This window comes from Puccinia triticina, chromosome 1A (assembly GCF_026914185.1).
Source record: "Puccinia triticina chromosome 1A, complete sequence".
Taxonomy (NCBI): Eukaryota; Fungi; Basidiomycota; class Pucciniomycetes; order Pucciniales; family Pucciniaceae; genus Puccinia; species Puccinia triticina.
Window position 1 is genome coordinate 2,998,998 of NC_070558.1, and position 27,086 is coordinate 3,026,083.

Consider the following 27,086-nt stretch of genomic DNA (forward strand, 5'->3'; position numbering starts at 1 on the left):
ACTCGACATCCCGGCCACAGTGCACGGAAGCTCAAAATGCTTTGCGCACTGCAAATGAAAAGCTTGAAATTCTCATTTTTTTTCTGCCAGCCGGCAGAGGGGATTTTTCTTGCCCCTCCTCCATTTTCTCAGGGTATTTGGACCCCCAGCATGACATAAAAAAATACAAAAAATGAAGCGGAGCGCCTCCCCGGGGCGCACCCCCCGGGGATTTTTAACCTGCTAAAAAGCCACACAGGTGAATTTTGAGGTAAGCCTCTCCTACCAAGAGTCCCTTCAGGACCCTTGTTTGAGAGGCTTGGTTAAGCTTGCCATTGAGAGGGGTGTCTCCTCTGGAGGACAGGTCATGGAGCAGGGGGAATCAGAGGTAGCCCCTTTCACAACCTGGAGGTGCTATTTTAGGAACGCTGTGGTGTGAAAAAGTCTTTGGGCGGGGACTGCAACTGTGACACAGTTGCGGAAGTTGGGGATTTAGTCTCTCAGGTAGTCCCACCTGGTGGAGATGCTCTTAGTTTCAGTCAGGTCTGGTTCCAAATTTGATGTTGAAAAATTGGGAAAATTCAATTCAAAATTATTTGCTTGCAACCACACAAAGATAAACTGAAACACTACATGTTATTGTAGAGCCAGATTGGGTGGAAAATCATAGCAAACCATAAAAAAGGAACTAAAATACAGAAGTCAAAAGAGTGCTGAGAGGGGGATTCGAACCCCCGCAGGTTGCCCTACTGGGAAGTCCACCTGACGGCGGAAGTGGTCACACGACGTCACTTGAATCCAGCTCCTTAGACCGCTCGGACATCTCAGCATGACCACAGCGCCTGAGGTGCATCTTATATTCTTTCTGCACATGACATGAGTGTTCATCAACGCTTCACAAATCACAATTCAACAGGCTTGACCCCGCCACTATCCATGAAGTATGTGGATAGGTGCGAGTCATAAATTAAACATGTATAAGAAAAATTAAGAACACAAGGGAAAACAACATAGCACAAGTACATCCTTTGGGTCTACCACTGATAATTATTTGTCTACAAAAGAAGCTCTGAGAAATTGACGTGGGTCGATTATCCCGTTCGACCGGCTCGTTTGGCAAGTGCAGCAGCCAGATCCATTTGACCCACCCCAGGGTTTCCACCAGGCCGAACATTAGGCTTACTGGACAGTATAGGGGGTGGAGGTCCCCCGACGCCGGTAGGTTTAGGAGCTAAAGCTGGTGGTTTCGGTTTGGGTGGTGGGGGAGGTGGCCCTTTGGACCCGCTCTTCAACGAAGGACTAGGATTGGGGCTACTGGATGGGCACTGAGATTCACCGGTTTGGCCAGCTGCAGCAGCTCGCTTGGCAGCCAGAATACCCGCCAGTCCGTTCACGTGTCCCATCCCGGGCATCACTGCAACCGGGGCAGAAGACGAGTCTGCCGTTTTTAAGCCAAGACCAATTGTTGGAGTCGATCTAGTCGCCGAGGTTTGGGTGCTCGGGGTTGACATTGCAGGAGGCGGTCGTGCAGCTGGTCGGCTGGGCGCAGTTGGAGGCCGAGGCTCAAGTTGCAAATAATTCGATGGCGCCCAACCTTGCGCGGCTCCTTTCTTGATTAACCACCAGCCATTGTCCGCTGCGAATCAAGTTTCACTAATATCAATTTCAAATTCTTTATCGACAAATTATTTCCCCACTTACCTTCCTGTATCACTTCAACCAAGTCACCCTTTACCAAAGCCATCTCACCTGCTTCTTCGGTTTCAAACGCGCATATGCTGTAGCACGAGTGGACATGTAAGCTTAGGGAGTTTTAAAGTTAATTTTTAGAGATGTCACTAACGCTAGATACAGAGCCACATCTGGTTCGCTGGGAGCTTTTACTGGGGGTGGCGGTCGTGGTGGTGGAGCTTTGACGGGAGCCGCGTTACCCAATGACTTTACAGGCGGTGCACGAGCTGAAGAGTTGGAAGAGGTAGGTGGTGCAGGTGGTGGTGGTGGTGGTGGAGCGGGAGGCCCACCCGCTGCTTTAAAGCCTGATGGAGCAAGCGGTACACGAGCTGAGGAATTTGACGTTTGGGGTGGGGGTGGTGGCGGTGGTGATGGGCCACTTGCAGATTTGAATCCCAGCGCAGCAGGCGCTCCACCCCCTGCGCCAGGGAGAGGACGCGCCTGAGGGGTCGGACGAGCCTGAGGTCGGGGTTTCTGTGAAGCGGTGTCCGAAATGAAAAAGAAGGACTAGAAAAGGCAATACTGAGATAAACGGCTCACACTCTCTGAAGGTCCACCCTTCCGCAGTAACTTGCCACTAGTGATTGGCCGTATCAAACCGGGTTTCTTCTTGGGATACGGAGAAGATACGCTTGTGCCTGGTTGCCCAGAGGGCACGGAGACGGTGTGACTCTTGTAAACGTCACCTCGTTGAATAGTCTCGTCCTTCTGAAATTTTATCACAGCCATCTTGTCTTTTTTCTTACGATACGAAATGCTGGTATAACACGTTTTTCATCAAATTCAGCCCATACTCCAAGAGCCTCATCGGCGTTTCCAAATAATGACACTTACGTCGGGCCTATGTTAACAGTCAACGAGCTTTGAAGTTGTTTCAAACGAGTAATGAGCTCCGTCTTGAACACGCACGATAAAAGTGGATCCTGCTCTTCTGAATTGCTGACATTGAGAACCTATCACGAGTAACTGTGAGCTACTTCCTCATGAAAACACCTGGTCCACAAAGCGATTACTCACGATCCAATCATCCCTCAAGTGAGATACGCCGACTGAATTGATCACCGATACATTAATCTTCCGCTCCACTACGGTCTCCGAACGTTTCTGGCCGTCATTGCTGGGCACTAGTTGCGTAATCAATATGTAAATTGCGCGATCCGTTAAGACCAGAAACCTAGGTGATAGTTTGCTGGAACGTCCCAATTTTGACACCAAAATTTGGGCCTTGGAGCTAAAGATTATTCGTTCGCTAGTATTCATACCCAATTTGCTGTATAGCATTTCGCCCAGCGCACTTTTTTTAGTCTTACCGTCAAGGCCACCAACATTCAAATAGTCGCCTAGGAATTTGCGCGATCCTAATAAGCTAAATCTCCGGCGTTCCTTTCGACCGCCAAGTACCTGATGGCCCGCATCACGCAACTGAAGATAAACGATCCCTTCTTTGTTGTTTCTCCAAGCTCGTTGGATTCGCGTCGCACATTCATTTCGATATCTTATAAAGTTTCTCCACGCTCTTTGAATTCTCGCTGCCATGTTGTGCCAATATCGATCGCGCATATGCTCAAGGGCAAAAAGCTGTTAAGAGAAGATGTCTACATGTAAGCAAATGGCATATTTGTGTTCTGGTTATAAACTTGGGCTCACGGTCTCGGGGTTCTTGATAAAAGCTTTGGTAGTACCCATTTGCCATTCTTCGCGGGCAATACCAACATCTTTGAGGATTTTTTCACAGCCAGAACGAGAGTCGCCATTCCAAATGTAATCACCGGCGTAGGAGGTGGCTGGAGACAAGAGGTAGAAACGTTGGACGACCTGTTCGAATGTGTTTCGATAAGCAAAACCGGCTCGCCTAATGCGGATGTTTTCTTGTAAACCTAGATATTTGATTTGATGCAAGATGGCCGGGGAGTCATACTCGGTAGGCGATTTCGACTGGTTGGGCTTGATGGTTCGGATGTAGGACGGCTGAGAGCGCATCAGCTTTTCAACCAGGGCATTGGCAGACATCTTGATCTTATCTCCCTGACTAGGTGGGCGTTTTTTGGAGTTGGCGTCGATTCGTTCCGTGAAGAGTTGACCGGTGATAAACGAGTTGTGGGATGATTGGACTAGCTCCAAAAGATCTTTGCCGAGAGCGTCTTTGTTTTTGTCGGTCATGCCTTGGATGTCATACAAGACATCACCCGCGTAATGCTTGATCAAAAATTTGTTCCCACGTGCCTCAAAATGCGGGTTACTGGCCAACATAGATGTACGCTGAGAAAACGAGTTGTCTGCTGCAGATGAGTCGGCATGGGCTGTTGCTGTAGCATCATTCATGGCTGCAAATATACCGGGAGGTCGCTTCTCGTCAATCAAATCACAAACGATCTTGTTGTTGAAAAACTTAATGGGCGTCCATGTAATCTGTTCATTTGCATATTCCTCTTGTTCTTTCTTCAAAGTCAATTCAATGAAAATTTGCTGAAGGCGTTCATTGACATAATTGATACACAGTTGTTCAAATGAGTTATCTGAGCAAATTGATAGAGTGGTGTTAGCAAAAAAATCATTCAAATCAGCAATATAGAACGGTTGAATTGACATTCAATATCGCGCTAAGTGAGAACTGTGGGCCATGTAGACGTACGCTCAAAGATCTCGAACCCATAGATATCAAGAACCCCAATGACGTATGACGCAGATGTCCGGGATTTCATTGAAATATTGACTCGTGCAACAATCCATTCGAACAGATTGTTGTAAACAGCCTTAGCCAGAGCGTCTCGGGCAGCTGCTGCCTGAACAGTGTTCAGCGGGACCTCGTAAACACTCCCGCGCTTCATTCCACGTTGAGTTTCCATCGTACGACTCGTTAAAACCTTCTTGACCATATTGACATCAACTTCCAAAAGGTAAGCTACGAATTCGATTACACTTTCGTCCATCACGTATGCATTCCCTTCTTCGTTTTCAGCGTACTGAACATTCCCCAGCCATAGAACGGTAGCTAGCATCTTCAGAATGTTTGATTGTTCGTCTGCACTCAATCCAATTGTTTGCATTGCTTGCAGAGTTTGGTTCCATTCATCAACATCGTCCATCTGTGGCACATCTAGACAACCAGAGCGGGAAGTGTAGTAATAAGCCGATGGATCTTGGATACCGTATTCTTCTCGTTGTTGTGGCGAGGCTCCCTTGGTAAATTGATAAAATATGTGAAAGTTCCGCTCATCATCAATTTGCCCAACAATCCGGCCCTGAATTCAAACGCGAAAGAAATCTAATCAGTCAGGCAGAATTAAAGAGGGTTAATTCTATTTAGAGACCTTCTCAAGGAGATAGTTGGTAATCATCGCTCCAACGGGTTCTCCGTTGGGGCCGAATTCAATCTCCAAATATTTTCCATGCCGACTGCTGTTGTTGTTTCGTAGGGTTTTGGCGCAGCCGAAACTTTCCAGGAGCGGGTTGGTGGCGAGGACCATATCCTTAACGCCGGTGATTCCTTTGCCCGATTGATTGTGATCTTCTCCGGCCACCGCAGCAATGTACTCCATAATTTTCTTTGCGGCCTCAGTCTTTCCAGCCCCTGTTGACCAATAGAGTGAGAGTCAAAACACTGAAGAGATATCGAGAAGTTGTGATTATAACAATGACCTGATTCTCCGGAGATTATCACACATTGATTTGTGGAATACGCCATCATGTTGTAGTACATGCTTTCAGCTACGGCGTAAACGTGTGGGGGCATCTCTAATCGATTTTTCCCTTTGTAAGAATTCAGTATTTCTGGGCCATAAATTGGTAGCATTCGAAATGGGTTGACGGAAATCAATACATGCCCAATATAAGTCTGACAAAAAACCGAATTAAACAAGTTGAATACGGATCAGTTTTCGATGGCGAACAAGTTCAAGCAGAGGATCTTGAGTATGATGATGAAAACAAACGTATATCTCCGCGTTCTCGAAGCGTTTTTTCAAATTATCATTGATTGCATCATTTGATATGGTACTGAGTAAGGTCATATCTGAGACTCCGGCGCCTTTCTAGAAGTGAGGACAAAATGAATGACGAGAGAACGATATTATGACGATTCAAAAGACGAATAAAACACAGAACTGGTCAAAACAAGCTGAACGAATATGTTGATGAGCTAACCTGAGAAGACTGACCTTCTTGAAAGAATCCGCCCAATCTGCCTTGGTGACACCTCCATTTTGGGATCTACCACGACTGGGGTCATTCTTTTGAGACTTTTTGCCTGCTTTTTTGGACGGGGCCTAGAAGAGAATACTGGTTCAGTATGACGTAGACAAACTTTGGTAAGATGAATGAATGAAATACGAGGTTGACTGACCATCTTTTCAGATTCGGGGGAGCGGCGGCGCGTCCGGGGAAGTCGATGACAAGGTTCGAATTTGTTGCCGGCAGGTGCTGGAGGGTATCACCAGTAGCAAGGATGTGGCGATTGAAGAGTGGTGGTGGATGGAAGGCGGTGCCATAGGGCGGTCACTCTCCAGGGCGAGTTGGATGTGCTGCGACCGAGGGCTGTCACGTGGGAAACCCTGTGACAGAAGGCCGCCGCCCCAGGCCACCCAGCCTTTCCATTTTCGTGAACTGAATTTGTAACCGATCTCATCACTTGTCTCTGCGAGTACTGAAATCTTTTTAAGGCTTGGTAGATCAGAGGGAACCGTCTTGTGAATGTCCAGGACGGCCAAACTAACTCTCCTCTTGACCTCATCAATCACTGGACTGACTGTCTGGGGGGTGCATTTCTTGCAAACATCGGAAAGAGATGTAAGCATGAGGGAAACCTCAATTTTTCTTTTCATTCAGCTTCCAAAGTCGAGCTACGAATCACTGAGCCAAACTAAGCTACCAAAAAGCTGACTAGACAAAATATTTTCTTCTTGTTCGAATAATACCAGGCTATGTATCAAGGCGTCATCAGGGATAAGGAGCGAATCGAAGCGAGACTAGCCCAATTGGCTCGAGAAGCGGAATTCGAACAACAGAAACTCAAACGGGAACATCTTGAAAGTATCCAACCCGAGCTTAAATAAGCCCACAAGGACATCCGAGCGGTTCCATCTTGAGAGGACTGATGGACGAGCAGTAGATCTCGCCCGGATTTTCCAGCCCTTGTTCGTCGTATTCCTCTTCATTCACACATCTCTCAACCTCACCTGATCTGATCCACTTTCTGACATCACATCCTCCTTACACCAGGCTTTTGTAGTTAGCTTATCTATTTGGTTTCTTCGAGATATTTTTTGACATGTTCTACTATCACCAATCCAAAAGACACCGCCGGCAATCATAGTAATGCTGGCTATGCAATAGATCTGTCTCACTCAGACTCGCTGCCATTCTTCACAAGCATTGTCAATTGGTGTTGAATCAAACATGGTTCCTGTTTCTTCAGACTCGCGGGTCAGATTGACCCGAAATCAACTATATCCCTCTCTTGCCTGAGGCTCTGCCGGAAGGACTTATGACTTGTCAGGAATGTTGGTGTGACAAAATTTTGTTTTTGGTGGTACTGTTTCTCTTTGAACACCTTGGAAACACCAAACCTTTGAAGCTTCTGATGGATGAATTGATATGCATCCATCTTCCCTCCTTCTGATTTGATTTCAGATTCCCTCACCTCTGATCTTCATCCCTCTTTTATTTTTCTAAAACATCTGTTTCTTCAAGTACCTTGGACTTTACACCAGATCAGAAGATAGATCTAAGTGCCCTCATTCCAAGGTCTATTTGGTGATACATACAACATTATGCAAGTATGTGTGCCTCTTGTTTTTATCAATGCCAATGGAGATCTATGTTCTTTTTTTGTGTCTCATTACCTTCCCTCTGTTTTTGGTGCCTCAGCGCGGAGATCATAGATCATGTAGGCCTGATCAAGCTTGATAGCTTTGAGTGGCTCCCAACAGGGTTAGGTCAGTGCACTATGCAGATACAAGATGGTACTGGACAAAATAGTGATATGTGTTGAAACTGCAACTGCCCAGGCTCCATTTCTCTCCCTTTCACACATCTGCCACTCTTTTTTCCTCCCTCCAGACAAATATGCTTTTACACCTTCTGCCCACAACTTTTTCCTCAGTTTCAATGGCTACAAAGTCTACTCATTTGGATAATCAAAACACCATCAGTTTTCTGCGCCTGTTCCCTGATACCAACATCCAGTCTCTTGTAGTATGTGTGCCTTTTTCCACTGCACAAGCTAGCAGCTTTAGCCCTCTTTGAGGGCTTCCTTGTCTTTGTCCTCCGCCTCTGAGCTTTTTTCCTCAAGGCCATTTTCTCACATCCTTGCTGCCTTTTGTTGCAGCTCCAACAATATGCTCACATCACAATTGTTTTGCTTTTTATTCTTGTTTTCTTTTTTTTTAGAAAAATGGTTGAGCTGGATATCTGAAAAATGAAATACATGATAATTTTGGTGAGAGGAATTCCATTCAGGAAAGCTGGGTCTTCTGTGTAAGGGTTGAGAATTCACTGAGTAATGAGTGATTTAAAAATCAATGAGGTCGATTATCTGGTTGTCTTGCACAAGGATCCTGATAAGTCATAAGTATTGAGCAAGTGAAAAGAAAGGTCCAAGTAAAGTGGGTGTTGAACCCACAAACTTGAGTATTGTGAGAGTCAAACTCACAAATTCAGCATTCATGAGTCATGCTCTAACCATTGACACAGTGGGCAATCCGCTGTTGCACACAGCCCGCAGCAGCACCCAAGTAAAGGGGGACTCTTGGCTTGGGTGTTGCTGTGGGCTGCGTGCAACAGCCAAATGCCCGCTGTGTGAGCTAAGTACACATTGCTATGTTGCAGTTGAATACAGTAGATGTATGCTTATGATGATGTGTGATGTTGCCTCCAATGATGATTGGATGTGTAAGCAACAATGTGTTAAGCAGTGCTAGATTGACACTTCAACAATAAGTCCCTCCGGAATCCTCAGGCAAGGAGGACTTACTTGATTTTGAGATTCAACCATCCTGCCCCTTAGAAACAAACTGTGGCAGAGGATTCAACAGATTCTAGCTCATTGATTTGTTAGGTTCACACCTAGGTAATCACCATCCTTCTCATAAATTGAGAAGGATGCTGCAAAACAAACAAGCTGCGGGAAGTGGTAAGTAAAGCAAATCTTTTGCACAGTCCAAATGCAGAAGGACAGTAGTTGTAAAACTTATTAAATCCTTAGTAGTGCATGCAGTAGTTGTAAAACTTATTAAATCCTTAGTAGTGCATGCAGGTCAGCAGTAGTTGTAAAACTTATTAAATCCTTAGTAGTGCATGCAGTAGTTGTAAAACTTATTAAATCCTTAGTAGTGCAGTTGTAAAACTTATTAAATCCTTAGTAGTGCATGCAGGTCAAATTAATGTAGGCAGGAAGATTCAGCTTGAGGAAAATCCCATCCAAAGGTTCCTATCCAAGAGAATCACAATAAGCGCCAAAGGAAAGTGGTGTGAAAGAAAATAGAAAAAAGAGACACAGAGACTGATGGAGAAGCTATGTCAACAGTCACATAAATTGCAGATAATTTCACAATACTCCTAAATTGTTTCACCGGAGCCAGCTCAAAAGATGCCAAACGGCTCAGGCCATATACAAGTAAGGAACCTAGCCATCTCCTATCTTTAAAAGGTTAAAAAGCAGCTAATGCTAATCACATCAACCCTGAAAATGTTACAATAGATGTAAATTAAAGGCTGTTACACTTTATTCAAGGTGTTCAAAGTTGAAATCATAAAATTTTTGAATCATAAAATCATAAAATCATAAACCTTTGGGTGATAATTTTTTATGTACCATTTTCAAACTATTGCTCTGTTTTGAGTGTTGGGGTGGTACATATTTTTTCTGCTTAAAATTTTATGATTTTATGGTGTTATGATTTTATGCAAGTCAACTTTGAACACCTTAATTGTAACTGGACACTAATACATGCTTTTCCAAAAAAGCATGGAGTGCATTGCTGTGCTTATGCACTACTGATGCAAAGTACTGGCGTTGCCACTATTTCATTTCCAGGATTACAATAGCACATTGGAGGTTGATACACCACTTTTGCAGGCTATTTTGTATTGGAGTAGTGGTGAATCAACCCCTTGATACACTCTGATGTGAAAAATCATGTAGTGCATTGGCCAGCCGCCATGAATACCCAATCTAACACCACTATTTTAAGATACACTACTAACCGCTGCAGATATCTTTAGTGTAATGGTTTCAGTGTTGCTCATATTTATACAGATTAGATCTCAGTGATCTCAGAGCAATCAGTTCATTCCCTTATTATTTTTTTTGTGTCTTTACATAGGAGAGAGTGGTTTTTCTGCTGCTCTTAGGTAAAAATTTCTCTCATAGTTCACTCACTAACAATTTTAAATAAAACTAGAATTATTGTGTAACTAAGAAATGAATCTTCTTAGTCCTTTGAATTCTTTCACAATTGAGATTCAAACTCCTGCCAAAATAATATCTTGCACCAATATACATGCTACAAACCTGGATTATATTTTCTTTCACATATGTTTTATCCCCAAATAATCACAGAATATGATATGGTGATTCTGAAAAGAAATTGAAAATGTTGATTTCCTGATTCTGTCATCAACACCGCAAGAGCTACGCTTCGCTACAAAAAGCGGCACTTTTGTGTAGCGAAGCGGGGGTACCGCTTTTTCAAATGACAATTAGCGATAGCGCGAGCGGAAGGCCGCTACTTAAAGCGGTAGCGAAGCGCCAGTACCACTACTTTAAATATGATTAGCGCGTAGCGCAGCGAACTTTTTTCCGCTTTTGCTAAAGCTGAGCGTAGCGGCGAAATCGGCGCTTTTTGGCGCTATTAGCGCCTTGTAGCGCCCAAAGCGTAGCGAATGGGGCAACTTTTCTTGAAAAAGCGTAGCGGGCCAGTCCGCCTTTCTGTGGAAACTGCCTTAGATGAAAATTAATCATCAAATAGAGTTCAAGGCGGCTACGCTGCTGCACTTTCAGGGGTGCAGTACCACATTAGGTGATTAAACAAATTGTCTGAGCAGGCCCACAACTTTTACAACCCTTTGAAATATTTCAACTCTTGGATGTTCTTGTTTTACTACAGTCCAGACAGCAGTCCCACATGAGATGGGGTCTTTCTGATGAAGAGAAATTGACTGTGGCTGTACGTCTCAAAATTTGCCAGCCAGTTCAGATGTATTACTACAAATCTCCTCCTGTCAGCTTTACTGTAGTTACAACCACTGTGTTCTTCCAAACCTGCATACCTACTTTCAATTCATCAGATTTTACTTATTATTGACATGCCATGAACTTCTTGTCCTCTCTTTGGTTGGAAGTTTTGTGATTGACAAAGAAGTTGAACAAGCATGTTGTTTGCCATCTGGAGACCCAGGAAATTTTAAAAAAGCAGAATTGATTGTTGAAATTGGGTACAAAATATTATCACAACACCTGCTTCTTCAGGAATCAATTGCAACAACAGTGTACTGTGAATTCAAAGCTACCCATGCAGTATACTGCTACAAATGAAGAGTCTCACAACAGGTTGGTTTGACATAAAAACACAAGACAGCATTTGACTCCGAGTCCTTAACATCTATTTCAGTTATCTTCATTGAGCTAGAGTTTGCTTACATCTTTGCAGTGCCTGAATTTCTTTTGTTAAAATGTTACTCTCCTTAAACACAGCTGATACTATATTCTTATAGACAGTTGGAGTATTTACTAAACAACATTCCAAAGGATCCAAAATAGAAGACAAACAGAGGGACCACCGGGTGAGGGGGGGGGGGGGGCAGGGGTGACGGAGGAGCGAAGAGCGCCATGATATATAGTCCTTATCAATGAAAAATGATAAATGTGTGATGGGTTCACACTACTGGGTCTTGGATGCTGGAGGAGGCAATTTTTGCAAGGCAACTCCAGTTGGCTTGGTTGGAATGCATCTTTGACTGATAAAATCAATAGAAAACATAACTATGTATTCATGGGGGCCAAGACGTGAGGCATGAGGCCGAGTAAGGGGGAGCGTTTCTGCAGGGTTTGAAGACGCCAATGAGGTTATTGAGAGTAGCAGCGAAAGAGCCGCTGAGAGCCAGTCAAGAAGCTTTAGACGCTGGTGGATGCTGCATTATCAGCCTCAAAGAAGATGACCCAAGGTTGAGTGTCCGTCGGTTGGACTTGTATGAGCACCATTAAAGGTGCTAAGAGATGTATCCCTCCACAGTGTTGGTGGCAGTCCAGTATAGAGCCGGCAGACTCTTCTAGCGCACTGAACCAAGTTGCTTGCCAAGAATTGGCCGCCGACTCTTCAATACCGCCCAGGCCGTTTGAGTTGAACAGCAAAAGCCGAAGAACCTGCAGGTGGAGTATAGGTGTTTACTGAAGCCATGTCCGAGTTGACTGGAGTGTTGAGAAAAATTTGATGGATAGAGGGCCTGTGGGCCTCATCTGGATGAGACCATAGCACATTCACTTTCTGGTGGTTGTCTACTTTTATTGGGGACTACTGATGGTTCTGTTTCTGTGAATGCATTGTTGATGGAAGATTGGTGAAAGTAAGTGACTGCTGGGGCGGTGAAGATCTGTCTGCAATCAAGTCGCTTTTCTAACCAAAACAACACGGAAATCAGTTAACGATCATCAGGTCTGTCACTACTGCAGTCTCAGATGTTCATAAGAGTAATTTCACCCTCCCCGGCGCACTTTTTGTCTTCCGGAAGAGTCGCTAAGGTCATGGCAAGTGAGGGTATGGCAGTTCCTGAGGACAGGTATCAGCGTCAGACCAGTATATTCACAAGATAGTAGTGATACAAGCAAAGTATCAAACTTACATCTGCAAGCTCAGCCGGTAGTTCACAGACATCGAGGTTCAGAGAAGCTTCTACATACCAGCTCTCATGCGCCCCCAATTTTCTTGAGTTTATGTACCCCTTGGGTGGCGAGCTGAACTAAGCCTCTCTGTGGAGGCGCAAAGCGTCTTTGAAGCGACCTCCAACGGAAAGATTTTGTTAATTTCGCCAGCATGGGTCATGACGTCCGTAGGGCCGTTACCTGTGCGGCCTCTTGGTGGTGGATTGATGGTTGGTATTGAGGTTCATTAATTCACGTAAAAAGAGTGGATAGCGGTTAGTGCGTTTCGGAGAGCCTGGCTTGAGCTCCAGTGGGAACAAGCTTACTATTGACAGAATGTGATGATTGGTTGATTTTTGTGGCGGATGGCTTGATCATCCCAAGGCGTTGTGCAACGTTGACAATGAAGGGTGTGATTCTAAACCTGTATGACAGGGTTGGTTGTTGAGGCCGGTCTAGGCTGGTAGCACATACTGCCAGGGCTCCACTGTTGTTATGAGGATGGTGTGTCGCAGATGAGAGCTTTGTGTTGATTATATAAAGAGCTCTTGTGTGCTGGATTTAGCCCCAGGGCATCCCCCGTTGCACTTGCGCGGGTTGATGTCCTCACAGCCCCAACTTTTGCCCCACGCACTTGCGCCAGGCTGAGCGGGTTAAATCCGGTCTCTTTTCACCTGTGGCATGTCACAGGCTGGGAGTTCGTAAAATCAGTTGCTTTTTATCATGTAATTTAGTCTACTTTGGTTTTTTGTTTAGCTTGAAAACCCTTTTATTTGTTTCTGAAAAACCTCTTGTACAGGGGAAACCCTTGAATTGTTTTTTTTGGTGAATCTGTGGTTTTAATAAACTTAGATCCTCCATCAATTATGATTCTGGGGATTGATATTGGAATGTTGCTACAGTAGCGCAGCAAAATTGCTAAAGTAGTGTTTTTTCCGCTACTGTAGCAATAAGCGTAGCGGAATTCCGCTATTCACCGCTGAAAATAGCTGGCTATTTTTGCGGATCTTTTCTGCTTGAAAAAAAAAGCAAAAAGCGTAGCGCCCAGTCCCCTACTAAAAGCGCAGCGAAGTGGGACCCAAATTGCTACGCTTACCGCTTTGCGTAGCGTAGCTCTTGCGGTGTTGCTGTCATGCAGTAGGCATGACTAGAAATCTCAGCTGTTGTAGCCCTAGTGGTGAGTAGAGTGAAAATGGCTGTAGAATTCAGTCCTCAAGTGATTCCTGAAAGATAATTATCATAAAATTTTCATTACATAAAATCATAAAATCATAAAAATTTCAAATGATCATGATTTTATATTTACCATTTTAGAAATGTTGCTCTAATATGAGTGTTTGGGTGTACATATTTTTTTCACCTCAGAATTTTATGATTTTATGGTGTTATTATTTTCAGACCTACTTTGCGCAGCAGCGAAAAACTCTTCGCGCACAGAATCGACCGTCCCCTGACGTCAAGCCCGCTGTGCGCGCAAGCCGAAAAATACTTCGCGCACAGCGACTTCCCCCGAAAGAAGGAGGGGATTTTTCTCAAAAAAAAATTGATTAATCAAAAGAGGGGGTCTTAACTGCCCTCTCCAAAAAATATTGGATTTTTTTGAAGGTGTCCTTGTGATGCAAAAAAAAAAAATCATAATATTAATCCAAAAAAAAGGCACCCGCGACCCCGATAGCCCACCCCGGGGACTTTTCACCTGCTAAGACTTAAGCGGTCGGGTACCCAGCCCCTCGAAAAGAAAGTTCGAGGGGCAGCAGCTCCGGGCCCGGCTATCCCCCAGCCGCCGTGCCGATGGCCGGCACAGGCCATCGAGCGGAGTTGCACACTCCCCCGATGACCGGCCGGCCAGCACACATGGTGCATCTAGCACTATTTACCGGTCATCGAGGGGATTGTGCACTCCTCTCGATGGCCACTCTGTCCCGGTCATCGAGTGGAGTACATCCTTCCCTCGATGACCGGGTCCGTTCCGGTCATCGAGGAGAGTACATACTTCCCTCGATGACCGGGTCCATGCCGGTCATCGGGAGGAGTACATCCTTCCCTCGATGACCGGAACGGACCCGGTCATCGAGAGGAATGTTCACTCCTCTCGACGACCGGAGCTTGGTGACCTGGTTGCTCCGGTTGGCGAGAGGAGTGAACACTCCCCTCGATGACCGACGGTCTCGGTCATCGAGGGGAGTGTTCACTCCTCTCGCCAACCGGAGCAACCAGGTCACCAAGCTCCGGTCGTCGAGAGGAGTGAACATTCCTCTCGATGACCGGAACGGACCCGGTCATCGAGGGAAGGATGTACTCCTCCCGATGACCGGCATGGACCCGGTCATCGAGGGAAGTATGTACTCTCCTCGATGACCGGAACGGACCCGGTCATCGAGGGAAGGATGTACTCCACTCGATGACCGGGACAGAGTGGCCATCGAGAGGAGTGCACAATCCCCTCGATGACCGGTAAATAGTGCTAGATGCACCATGTGTGCTGGCCGGCCGGTCATCGGGGGAGTGTGCAACTCCGCTCGATGGCCTGTGCCGGCCATCGGCACGGCGGCTGGGGGATAGCCGGGCCCGGAGCTGCTGCCCCTCGAACTTTCTTTTCGAGGGGCTGGGTACCCGACCGCTTAAGTCTTAGCAGGTGAAAAGTCCCCGGGGTGGGCTATCGGGGTCGCGGGTGCCTTTTTTTTGGATTAATATTATGATTTTTTTTTTTTGCATCACAAGGACACCTTCAAAAAATCCAATATTTTTCGGAGGGGGCAAGTAAGACCCCCTCTTTTGATCCATCGAAAAAAAATCTGGAAAAATCACCTTCTTCTTTCGGGGGAAGTCACTGTGCGCGAAGTAATTTTCGGCTTGCGCGCACAGCGGGCTCGACGTCGGGGGACGGTCGATTCTGTGCGCGAAGAGTTTTCCGCTGCTGCGCGAAGTAGGTCCAATTATTTTATGCAAGTCAACTTTGAACACCCTAAATCTATGGTGTTCAAAATTGCATATGTCACGGTTTACATAAAATCATAAAGCCAATTTTGGCTGGGAGATGTCAGCGTGCATAAAACTTAAAGTGACATCTCCCAGCCAAAATTGCAGTTTATGATTTTATGTAAAAAAATCTTATGCAATTCTGAACACCATAATCCTACAGGTAAAGGAAAGAAACTGCCACCACTTGACATGCAGGAACTCTCACTTTGACATTTTTCAAATTTTACTTCAAGCAAGCTTCAATTATGGTATTCAAAATTGCATAAGATTTTTTTACATAAAATCATAAACTGCAATTTTGGCTGGGAGATGTCACTTTAAGTTTTATGCACGCTGACATCTCCCAGCCAAAATTGGTTTTATGATTTTATGTAAATTATGGTGTTCAAAGTTGGTTTGCATAATTTTATGCATGCATAAATCATAAAATCATAAAAATATTTTGGCAATGAAATTCTGTATTACATAATCAGACAGTCATATCCCCTGCAAAAAAGATTTTATGATTTTATGATTTATGCATGCATAAAGTTATGCAAACCAACTTTGAACACCATAAATAGTGACATATACAATTTTGAATACCATAAATGGACAGTTACTGTGCAAATCAACATAATTATGTAACTGGGTGAAGTTGCTATGATAAGTTGCAACCACCATGATGCTGGAGTACATATCTTGCATGTCACCTGGAGTCTGGCAGCAGTTGCACAACTTTCTCTTGTAGTGTAATATGAGAAAAGAGAATGGATTTTAGGTCTCCACACCGTGTAAAAACATTTGGAAAATTAAATAAAGTAGCCAAATCAAAACAGTCCACACTGTGAGACTTGTCAACGGGTATTGACAAAATACTTTGTAATACAAAAAATATCTAACCTTTTCAAATGGGGATAATAGTGAGGCTCTACAAGTTGGGCAGGAGGTTTGTATTTCCTTCCAATCTTCGATGCACCATATATGGTATGCTTGATGGCACCCTGTACAAGGTATTACAGAGTCCATACAAATGACATCCAAGCAAATGGGGCACTCTTCAAATTTTGTTGAACTTGATGTAGACAGGGTGACTTCTTTTCCTAGCTTGTTGGATCGATTAGGAAGAGGTGAGATCTCTAAACTAGCTTTCTGGAGTAATTTTTGGTCACTGTCATCCTTCACCGGCGGATGCTCGATCATGACGCTCTCTAAACGTGAATTCGTCGCCTAGAACCACAAATTATCACATCACCCAATTATCCGGTCGCAGATATGCTTGTCTTCCACTCACTTGGATTCCTGGTTGGTAAGGTAGCTGTATCAATCCCCCTTGAGGATTTTCTAGATCTAATGGCTCCGTGACTGGTCCGATGGATGCCTCGTACCGAATTGAATCAATTGGGTGAAGTCCGCGTTCACTGAGCTCCATGACTTGCTGATTTGCATTTTGACGAGAGAATTGGGTTAATCGTGCAGGAAAATCGATCGCCACGCATTTGCCAATGAACTATTTAAAAGACCACGTCGCGAATAAGCTTGCTGAATGTTAGTTCACGATGCCATAATACAATGAAAGGACGAACTATCAGGACAGGTAACGCCATATACATGTTGAAAAGGCCGAAATCCTGGTTCCGCCAGTGGGTTTAGATGGGCTAGAATTGTTTCGGCAAAGGCAAAGACGGCTACAAGAAGCAGTTCATAGCAATGTAAACACGTTATCCCAATCCGGTTGCAGACTGCACATTTTATCCCCCTCTGGTCGGTACACGTTTTGGGAGTATGTAAATAAAGCCGTGCCTGAGGAATCTAAATACCGTCGGCAAAACCGATTATTTGTCGTGCCGCTTCAGATGTTCTTCAATAATCTCCAGCTGCAAGGTCAGGTTAACCAACAGATGTATTGGCCTATGTTTGCAATCGAATTGAGCTTGCCGGGCGTAGTGAGGATGATCCACGAAACAAAGATGAAAGGTTCTTATACTCAAATCATTCTTGGTAAGGCCCAGCCCAAGCTTACCTTACTTCGGGGTGGACCTCGCGTCCGAAGGACTCTCCGTACGAGTCTGGCCTCGCGAGGGGCGGGCCAGTGGCAATACATAGATACACACCGGGCCGGATGAATTAAGGCCTGGGCCCGCCACCTGATGAAGGGACGGCCAGAACCGACGATTAGATTGCGTGACGCCTGGGCCCCATTTGTTGATTGTCTGAAGGGTTTCTTAACTCGCGCGTCGGAATAAACGCGACTAGTGAAGCTGCCCTTGAAGGGATTATAAAAACCAAGTCGGAGATGTGCGACCGCTCCGACCCTCAAGGGCTTCTTGACCAACTGGCTGACCGACCCAGAGGACGGCGAGTCGGAAGAAGGTTCGAGAGCTCGAGGCCAGTCGATTCATCTTCCTCTACATAATCATGCAGCAAAGCGGTAAATAAAACATTGAACCAGAGTGTGCGGTCGGACAAAGGCTGTTTGATGCTGGCTAAGACAATGTTTGACTGGCCCGGTGGTGTATACCGAGGAATCCGGGCTGCTAAAAGTCATCGGAGCTGGAGGAAGCTGAATGACTCAACGGCACCCCGGCCATCTAAGTCACTCTTCACAGTCCAGGAACGGGCACACTAACCGCCAGTCTGCGCAGGGCTAGCCGGTTCAAAACATTAAGAAATGGCCTTCCTGGAGAGAGCGAAACAGCAAGTGGCATTGCCTGTTCCTTGGTGCCGAGTACCATGCTCATTATTATAAAAGCCTGCTAAACACCCACCCTGTCTTCATTATCGGATCCCATCAGCTTTCCAATCAACATCAAGTCTCTCAAGCGCCGGTGAACATTGACTCCCAGTTCTCTTATTTCTTGCTAAGGAAGAAGTCTATCAGTCTAGTTTTATTCCTCACTTTTTTTCCGTTCCGCATCAGTGTTCTTCATCTTCCTTAAGTTCACCAATCTGAGTATACCCCCAAGTAAACCGAAGCGATCCATCCTTCGTGCTCTCTCAAGGTCCGTTTTCTTGGTTTTCGATTTTTCTCCAGCTTTCCTTCCTCGTTTATCGAGACATTGATTCCAAGTTCATTTCCGCAAACACCTATCCCGTCTTGCGTTTTAGAACTCGCCAAAGATCTTGATCACCCATCTTCTTGCTTTCTCTGCTCCCTGCATCCCCCCATCAACTTAGTTCAACATGAAGTCTGCCTACCAACTTTCCCCTATCCCGCCTTTCCGGGCTCAGACTACCAAGACAACGTCCTCGATGTTTTCCACCACGTCAAACTTTGAGGCCGCCGCGTCCCCCGATTCCACCGCAGGCACGGATGCCAGCTCTCAGCTGACGTCTTTCTCCTTCAATAAGAAGCGCCCGCCACCTTTGAAGCGCTCTTCACGATCAAATCTCAGCTTGATCGAACATGATGGACCCTCGGCCCCCTCACCGCCCTCACCCCTCGGAACTGAACAGATCCTCAACGATCAAAATGGGATCTCGCCTCGCAGTGGTTCCAGGCCTCTTAGTCCGCTGACCAAAGGACATCAAGAGGCTCGTCGCCCCTCTATTCCATCCCGCTTTCTACCTGGCCGTCCAAGCAACTATGTTCAAGCTGTTCCTCGAGCCAACATGAGCGCATCTAAACCTCGAACTTCGAACCATGGGTCGATCTTTATGCCCAAGGCAGATGCGACTTTAACACCGCCAGCTACGCCCAACTCCCGAGAAGCTAACTTTCTTCAAGCTAAATCCATTTCATTTCTCTCGAAATCCATCAACCCCCAGCTTCCGCCCACCCCAAGTACATCGCCCTACCAGAAGGCTACTCCCCTTGTGCCCACGACAGTGTCGGCAAAAGCTCTGGCGGCTCACAAACTGCATCCCGTATTTCTAGCCAACTACACCCTTGGCGATGAACTAGGTAGCGGTGGTTTCGGATTTGTAGTTCAAGCGTCTAGAAATGAGGATGCAATGCAGTGTGCAGTTAAGTTTATTTACAAAGAAAAAATTCCTCAGCAAGCTTGGGTTAAGGATGACCATTGGGACGACGAGTCCGACACCAACGGTATCATGAGAACGAAAGATGGGATCAAGAGGGTTCCCTTAGAAGCCGTGAGCTACCTTTTATCCAATTATTATCGGTATCATCTTCTCACTCTTATCCTACTTTCTACATAGTATGTACTCAAAACTATTCGACACCGAGGAGTGGTATCTTTTGTGGATCTTTTCGAGGATAATACTTATGTGTATCTGGTCAGTTAATCACCCGGGATCCTCGCGCATCTAAATTCGAGAAACTGACTCTACAGTAATGGTATAGGTCATGGAACATCACGGTTCTCCATGGACAGCTTCCGAGAAGGAGAATAAAGCCCCCAGCTTTCTGAAGAAGCTGCCGATGGTCAACTTATTGCAATCAACCCCCAAGAAGCCCCTAGTTACGAGTGGGCTCAAGCTTGAGATGGCATCGGAATCGCGAAAAGGCAGTCTTACCTTGCCGCCTCCTATGCCGGGTATGATGCGTCGCTCTTCCTGCGATTTATTTGAGTGCATCGAGCAGCACAGCCGCCTTCCGGAGAAGTACGCCAAATACGTCTTTGCACAACTGATTGATGTTGTGGGCTGTCTGCACTACAATGGATTCGTCCATCGGGACATTAAGGACGAAAACATTGTGATCGATGACAAGTACAGAATGAAGTTGATTGATTTCGGCTCAACTTACCTTTTCGATTACCGACAAGAGCCTCAATCACTCAACCGTTTCTTTGGTGTGTTTTCGCCCTTCATTCAAAGTTGAACTCACATTATACTAATTCATATTGAATCAGGCACCCTGAACTTTGCCGCACCAGAGCTAATCAAGAAAGGTTCTTACCAACCTATGGCTGCCGAGATTTGGTCCTTAGGGATCCTTCTCTCGATCCTCGTCACTGGAGAGTCTTTCTTCCACGACACCGAAGCTATCAAGCACTACAAGGCTTCCCCTCCTAATAACCCGGTCTCGGAGAGTTGTATGGATCTTATCTTTCGATGTTTAGCCTACAAACCGGAGGACCGTTGGAACTGCTTCAAGATCCGAACTCACCCTTGGTTGGCCGACTGTCAGTGGACCTGGAGTGATCTTCCTACTGATTCGTGTACGGAAAGCATAACTCGAGTGCGCAAGCTGTAGAGAGTTTAGAGAAAGCAGCTTTGGTAAACCTTATCCTAATTTCATAAACCAGAAAAAAATTGTATATGTATCGGACCCCGCATAAAAATGAAAGCTTCCTGATCGCTGTTGTACTTTGTAAGACTCCATTCGGGTCGACCAAATTTGTGAACAGCTGTGTACCTTGTTAGTTGATGTACTTTGCCCCTGATGTTCGGCCTCATTTTCTCTCTCGCTTCCCCTTTGGACATTTTGAGCTCTCTGGCTATTGCTCTAGCCATCTGTGTGGTGACCTATCTATCTCATACATCCAATCATTCCACTTTGATTAGTGATTACTTTTTTTCTCTTTGCATTTCTCATTATCCTTTACTGTTCATCCACCCCTTCCCTTCCTTCGAGGAAAGTTTAATCATTACCATCATTATTTGCCCGGAACCCTTTCTGCGTGCTCGACAACGTGACGTCGCCAAACATGGACTTGACATGAAGCGACTTCAGGACTCTCCGAAAGTTCCACTTAGTCGTCGTTCTTTTCCATATTCCTGTTTAACAAGACCCGTAACCCGAATGACCTCCCGTCAAATCTTCAACCTTTGCAGCTTTCTACCCTTTCATTTGACAATTTGTAGACCTAGGTGACACCGGTTTTTTCCATGGGAATCTCTGAGGCTCTGAACATGGAATCTGCAGGGTGCCAGACCTCCAGTGCCACGGGATTTATCGGCACAGCCATCAGGTGATATTTAAATATGTAGATCCCATGGACCACCGAACGGGGGGAGGGCACAGTTATGCATGTGAGCCTTTATGCATAATGCCACTCGGCCTAGACGGGCCACCAATTTGCAACCGGCCGCCGATGGGCTTCAACCGAAAATAACTTTGGATCCGATATGACACATCCGACCAGGACGATTTCGGCTGGAGACAACCTTCTCTTGAAACTGCCATCGGGTCAGAGCCGAACGATCAAGAACCTGACGCCTGACAGGTAAGCAGGCCCGAATTTATTAGCAAATTGGAAAGTGGCACTGATATTCTGCTTTGATTCCACAGCACGATTAGTTTGGGGAAGTTCGGGAAATTTCAAACCAATGAACTGCTCAACCAACCCTTCGGTTTGACCTTCGAGATCTTGGAGGACGGAAAACTTGTCTTGTATGATCAGATTGACCTTGCCGTCGATCCCAGTCCGATGGTCGATGAGGTGAAATCATTCGAGAGCATTAAGGGGATGGTCAATGGAATCTGTTTTGAGTTCTTTTTTATTTTGGTCGCTTCCTCATAAAAAAAAAAAATCTGGATCAGTAGATCAATAAAATCCAATTTAGGAAAAAAGCTGACACGTCCTTGATACATTTTGTGTCTTCCATAATAATTATTTTTTGATTGGGGAGGACTTCGATTTTTGACGGAAGCTAATGTAGAAGATATAGAGGCCACAAATGAGATGATCAAAGAAAGTGATGGCGCACAAAAGCTTACCAACCAGGAAATTGAAGAACTCAAGAAATCCGGTCTCAGCGGTCGAGTAAGTCGGATTGAATACTCCCCATAAGCTTTCTCTCATTAAAAATCTAATCCTCGCATCACAAACAGGAAATCATATTGAGACAGATCCAGCAACATTCTGCATTCGAATTAAAATCGGAATTCAGCAAGGCTAAATACATTAAAAGGAAAGAGAAAAAGTAAGTAGTAAGTTTAATTTTAAAACCAGGAAAGATAAGCATTTACAATTATCCATCACAGCACTGATTGAAACAAATTGTCGTTAGATTCTTGAAAATGTTCACATGTATAGACCCCACAATCCATAATCTATCTCAATATCTGTTCGAGAATCATCATTTCGCGGTCAAAGGCCTAAGGCCAGATACACTGTCACAAATGCTCAGTCTATCAAATATTCGACCAGGCTGGAGGGGGATAGTAGTCGACGATATTGGCGGTCTGCTGGTTGCTGCAGCTCTGATACGAATGGGCGGCAAGTTCATGTATCTGTTTATCACCGTTGATTTCTGAAGCTGTTGATAGATAACTGATTTTTTTCTGTCGATTATAGGGCAAGGATCGATCTTTGTAATAAACAACGCAGATTCTCCACCAGATCTGCACTTGCTAGAACTCTTTAACTTGCCCACGTCGGCTTTAGCACCGTTGAAATCATTGAACTGGGCCCAGATAGAAGCCGATTGGACGACGAATGAGATCGAAGAGCTCTTATCACTCCATCAAACTCCTCCTCAGCCTGCCTCTCTTCTTAACCACACGCCTTCCGATCCTCAAGTCGATAATCCAGCCGATCGGTCGAAAAAGGAACCGAACAACCAATCTAAATCGAGGAAAAAGTTCCAGCGTGTTCAGGCTCTCTTGAACGTTCGCCAAGAGTTCTTCGAGAGTCAATTTGAGGGGTGAGATATCTTATTCAGGCTGCTCGATTCCTTAAGAAGGGAACTCTTAGCGCTGATGGACTTGCGCATGTCGCTCAAGGTTGATCACTTGTTCGGAATATGAACCCGAGTCGATCGTCTCAAACCTGCTGGATAGGTTGATGGCCTCGTCGACGATCGTAATATACTCCTGTCACCTACGGCCCCTATCGGACCTACAGACCCTACTCAAAAAATCATCAGTACCCTCGACATCCTCCTCCTCATCACTGGTCGAACAAAATGAGCTGACCAGAAAAATGAAAGAGTCCAAAACGGAGTTTATCCAAATCACTATCTCGGAGCCGTGGCTAAGGGTCTATCAGGTTCTAGTCGGCCGCACGCATCCCGAAATGAATGGTACTCATCATGGAGGTTTCATCTTTAGCGCTATCAAAGTTATCAGCTCTTGTTCTTGATCTCATCACAACTCCATTTTGTTCATATCCATATATCTTTCATCTTTCATTTTTTGTCTTAATCTGCCATGTCATCTGTTACCTTTGTTGAGATTGATGTTCATTTTAGATTTGTCAAACTTGTGATCTGGTGCTGCCAATTAATCAATCTATGATTACTCAAGACCTGCAGCACCCTAATACTAGTTTCAAGATTCATGTGTTTTTAATCTCACACTCTTACATAATTTGAGCTTCATGAACTGGAAGAGGCAAAGACAACATGGAAAGAGACCCCTCTCCTACTATTCCCCCGCTGGAGAAAGGTATGGTCCGTGCCCTTCTGACTTCTGATCCCCACGAATTCCCCATCAGAAGATATCAGACTCTTACATCTGGATCAATAGGTTCATGTGTTGCGTGTTGGTACATGCAGTATGAATCTCCACACCCAGCGAGAGCAAAAGGATTTATCAAATTTTCATCGGTTCTAGTTCGATAGCGATAGACAGAGAACAAGGAAAGTGGGTAGGGTAGTGGGGATGGGAAGAGGATCTGAGTTTATTTCCCGACGTGTTTGCCTTTGGGACGTTGTTTGACAACCATTTGGTTGCCCCGAGGGCCTGGTCGACGGGTACGCAATCCTTTCGCCTTCAGTCCCGCTGGAGAGACTGGCTGTTTGTTGGATTTCGATTTCCCTCTTCCTCCACCTAACGGATGATCGACCCTGTGTAAAAAAACAAAGGCGATTGTTTTAGCAAGCCCATCTTTTGAAAAAAAGAAGAAAAGAAAAACCTGGAGAAAGAATGAAAGGAAGCGGTGAGAGGGACGGAACTTGTTCATGGCTACTCCTCGAACTCTCGGCCGTCGACCAAGCCATCGTACTCGCCCAGCCTTTCCAAGTTTCCGACCTTGCCAATGTGGGTTACTGACTGAGCCGATAGTTGCACAGGCGTCCATGTGGACGAAACGAATCTCGCCGCTCTGGAGTTTGATCTGGGCGTAATCGCCCTGGTGGTCTTGGAGATCGTGCAAGTCTCTCTGGTCGGAGTTTCGATCCTGCCCTGCTGCTCGTTGTTGCTGTTCTTGTTGGACGGATGGGGTTTGTTTGGAGGATGATTTCGTCTTGCGGTGATGGTGTCCTAACGAGACCACTTTAGCAAACGTACCTGCCGACCGGACCAAACTGGCTTTCCCGTCTGGCTTAAGTGAGATCGCATGGATCGTCGTCCCGGCTGGGATCAGTCTGATCGGTAGATAGTTGCCCGGCTTGATCGTCAACGTCCGAAGCAATCCTAAGGTCAGGGTCGAGGTTGACACCTCCTTGGCACTGATCAATTCGCTTTCCCCCTTAGAGTCAACCGTCGATGATTCACGTGCTGAATCTGTTGCAGGAGTTGGCTGGTCTAAGATAGAGTTGGAAGAATTTAGCAAGTCCTTAGGGATCCCGGTCTTGAAGCTCTGGACGATCTGTCCTGGACGGAGGTTGAGCGGGGCGAGGATGTAAGATAGTGTGCCAGATTGGAGATGTTTGATGAGCGCGATATGGGCCGATCTTCCGGGATCGTATTCGATCCTGACGACGACCTGGGGGCCAGACTGGTTCCTGTGGAAGTCGACCATCCTGAGCCTCTGCTTGTGTCCTCCGCCGAGATGCCTGGTGGTGATCCGACCCGAGTTATTCCTCCCGCCGGTCTTCTTCTTGGGCAGCGTCAGTGGGAGATGACATCGTCCCTTATACAGGTGGTCGTTCCTGGGCAGCCGTAGATGGCGGATGGCGGGCGTGACCGGCTTGTATATCTTGAAGTTCTTGTCCACCTGGTTCTTCTTCCGTTGTCCCCAAACAAACAGCTGCTGTCCGATCGAGAACTTGCTGGCCTGCTGCTGGCTGAGAGGGTTGAGCAGTTTGCTCGCTGCCCTCGTTCTCCCGAGGATTGTTCTGAGAGTGGCCATCCTCGGCGGAGTGTTCGTGCTGGTTGACGCTCGGCGCAGAGTCGGGCTGGGCCAATCGACCGGACTGAGCAAAACTTCCCGCCCTTTCACTGGCAAGCCCCGCCAGAAAAATGGAAACATCCAAACCAGAGAACCATCTTGGCACTCCAGCTTCCATCACTCATCGTGCCTGTCCCATCAGAGCCATACAACACATACTCACGACAGCCGATCAGGGCTAAGCAAGCTTCTTTTAGTCCATTGTGGTCATCTCATTCCCCCCACAGTAGACATGTGAGTATGGACTTGCAAGCTGGAAATACAGCCCAAATTCATTGGCATTAGAAATATATGGCCCAAGAATTGAGTTATGAAATCCCAATTAATTGCTGTCTGACTGTCTCAAAATCAAATTTTGGCCGCAGCCTGGGTTTAGGGTTGTTGGTCAAATTTGGGCTCACTCCCCCAGTATCCAACTTTTCCTTACCAGATAGGACTTGTTTATGAGCTAGTACCACCACGGACGTTTGCTCAGCACCTGTTTATGAGTGCCTTTGCACAATTCATGCCAAGGTTTGGTCCAATCCTTGTTAGTTACTGGTTCAAAGTTGGTTTGAAGTTGGTCTGATCTTGGTTCAAAGACCAGGTCATGTAATGCACAATCTATACTGGAGGACTTCCCGCCAATCTGGAAACCCAGATTTTCCAGGACTTCCCGTCAATCTGGGAACCCCTTCCAGACCCAGATCTGAGCCAAATTTCGCAGGGAAATTTAGGCTTTGAGACTCTGGGAGGCTCTCAGATTGCTCCCAGATTGCGACGGGAAGTCCTCCACTGGAGGACTTCCCGCCAATCTGGAAACCCAGATTTTCCCAGATTTTGCAGGGAAATCTAGGCAGATCTAGGATATGGGACGATTGAGCCCAGATTTCCCCGCAAAATCTGAGTTCCCAGACTGACAGGAAGTCCTCCACTGATGTTACCTGGAATCATGCCAGATGTTTTGTGTGATGTAAACGTATAATGTACACCATAACTATGTTGAAACCCAGCCCAACTTTATGATCAGTTGTACTCAATCTATAATTTTGACCAAAGATAAGAATTTTTTGACCATGATGATTTTTAACCTCTGTGTAAACCCATACCCTACAGGTTGCTCTGGAACATTCTTTTTATAATTTTCAGCGCACACAGAATTCAAAAGAAGGTGTGTGAGGTGACAGAGTAATTATCAATGCTGCTTGAACTTGGTCCCCTTGGGCCAAGGTATAATATGGAGAAGGTATCTTATCCTTGCCAAAAATATGCCAGTTTTTCTTAAATCATGATTTTAATCTGGTTTGAATTCGGTGTGCATTTTCTGAGGGGCTAGCTGGAAGGATTTTTCACACAACTGTGCGCCCGTATGTTTGTGTGACACCTATATTACCACCCAGCCAAGCAATGCTGAGCTGAGTGCCCACGCAACACCGGAATATTAGATGAAACATTTAAAAAAGAGTTATATATATTTTCACCTATATGTACACACATTCTTTTGTTGGGATTTTCTATAGTGATTAAGAAACCCTGGATAATCTGGGGCTCCCCTGAAATTAGCCCAGACTTCCAACTCTCTTGTGAAAAAAATCATAAAATTTGGTAAAGAAATT

The 27,086-nt window shown here is 45.7% G+C and overlaps 7 protein-coding genes across 7 annotated transcripts; 3 read left to right on the forward strand and 4 right to left on the reverse strand.

Annotated features, from left to right (window-relative positions):
- Positions 1–1,070: 1,070 nt before the first annotated feature.
- PtA15_1A368 (uncharacterized protein) lies at positions 1,071–6,055 on the reverse strand (the record flags this gene model as incomplete). Its single annotated transcript, XM_053165388.1, has 13 exons — positions 1,071–1,615; positions 1,681–1,757; positions 1,823–2,184; positions 2,251–2,467; positions 2,545–2,663; positions 2,728–3,288; positions 3,358–4,226; positions 4,343–4,952; positions 5,022–5,281; positions 5,350–5,545; positions 5,643–5,741; positions 5,868–5,975; positions 6,053–6,055. 13 exons carry the CDS (start codon positions 6,053–6,055, stop codon positions 1,071–1,073), a joined length of 4,026 nt encoding a protein of 1,341 aa, XP_053016585.1.
- A 344-nt stretch (positions 6,056–6,399) lies between these two features.
- Positions 6,400–6,761, forward strand: PtA15_1A369 (uncharacterized protein; the record flags this gene model as incomplete). Its single annotated transcript, XM_053165389.1, has 2 exons — positions 6,400–6,495; positions 6,627–6,761. 2 exons carry the CDS (start codon positions 6,400–6,402, stop codon positions 6,759–6,761), a joined length of 231 nt encoding a protein of 76 aa, XP_053016586.1.
- A 5,457-nt stretch (positions 6,762–12,218) lies between these two features.
- On the reverse strand, positions 12,219–12,578 carry PtA15_1A370 (uncharacterized protein; the record flags this gene model as incomplete). Its single annotated transcript, XM_053165391.1, has 3 exons — positions 12,219–12,320; positions 12,419–12,473; positions 12,547–12,578. The coding sequence occupies 3 exons, from the start codon at positions 12,576–12,578 to the stop codon at positions 12,219–12,221; spliced, it is 189 nt and encodes a 62-aa protein (XP_053016587.1).
- A 4,194-nt stretch (positions 12,579–16,772) lies between these two features.
- On the reverse strand, positions 16,773–17,139 carry PtA15_1A371 (uncharacterized protein; the record flags this gene model as incomplete). Its single annotated transcript, XM_053165392.1, has 2 exons — positions 16,773–17,036; positions 17,113–17,139. 2 exons carry the CDS (start codon positions 17,137–17,139, stop codon positions 16,773–16,775), a joined length of 291 nt encoding a protein of 96 aa, XP_053016588.1.
- A 1,570-nt stretch (positions 17,140–18,709) lies between these two features.
- PtA15_1A372 (uncharacterized protein) lies at positions 18,710–20,687 on the forward strand (the record flags this gene model as incomplete). Its single annotated transcript, XM_053165393.1, has 4 exons — positions 18,710–19,621; positions 19,688–19,765; positions 19,833–20,283; positions 20,344–20,687. 4 exons carry the CDS (start codon positions 18,710–18,712, stop codon positions 20,685–20,687), a joined length of 1,785 nt encoding a protein of 594 aa, XP_053016589.1.
- Positions 20,688–21,562: 875 nt separating this feature from the next.
- Positions 21,563–22,804, forward strand: PtA15_1A373 (uncharacterized protein; the record flags this gene model as incomplete). The annotated part of the gene is made up of 6 exons (XM_053165394.1): positions 21,563–21,660; positions 21,726–21,859; positions 22,097–22,200; positions 22,269–22,360; positions 22,448–22,666; positions 22,735–22,804. 6 exons carry the CDS (start codon positions 21,563–21,565, stop codon positions 22,802–22,804), a joined length of 717 nt encoding a protein of 238 aa, XP_053016590.1.
- Positions 22,805–24,060: 1,256 nt separating this feature from the next.
- PtA15_1A374 (uncharacterized protein) lies at positions 24,061–25,572 on the reverse strand (the record flags this gene model as incomplete). Its single annotated transcript, XM_053165395.1, has 2 exons — positions 24,061–24,226; positions 24,335–25,572. The coding sequence occupies 2 exons, from the start codon at positions 25,570–25,572 to the stop codon at positions 24,061–24,063; spliced, it is 1,404 nt and encodes a 467-aa protein (XP_053016591.1).
- Between the last annotated feature and the right edge of the window lie 1,514 nt (positions 25,573–27,086).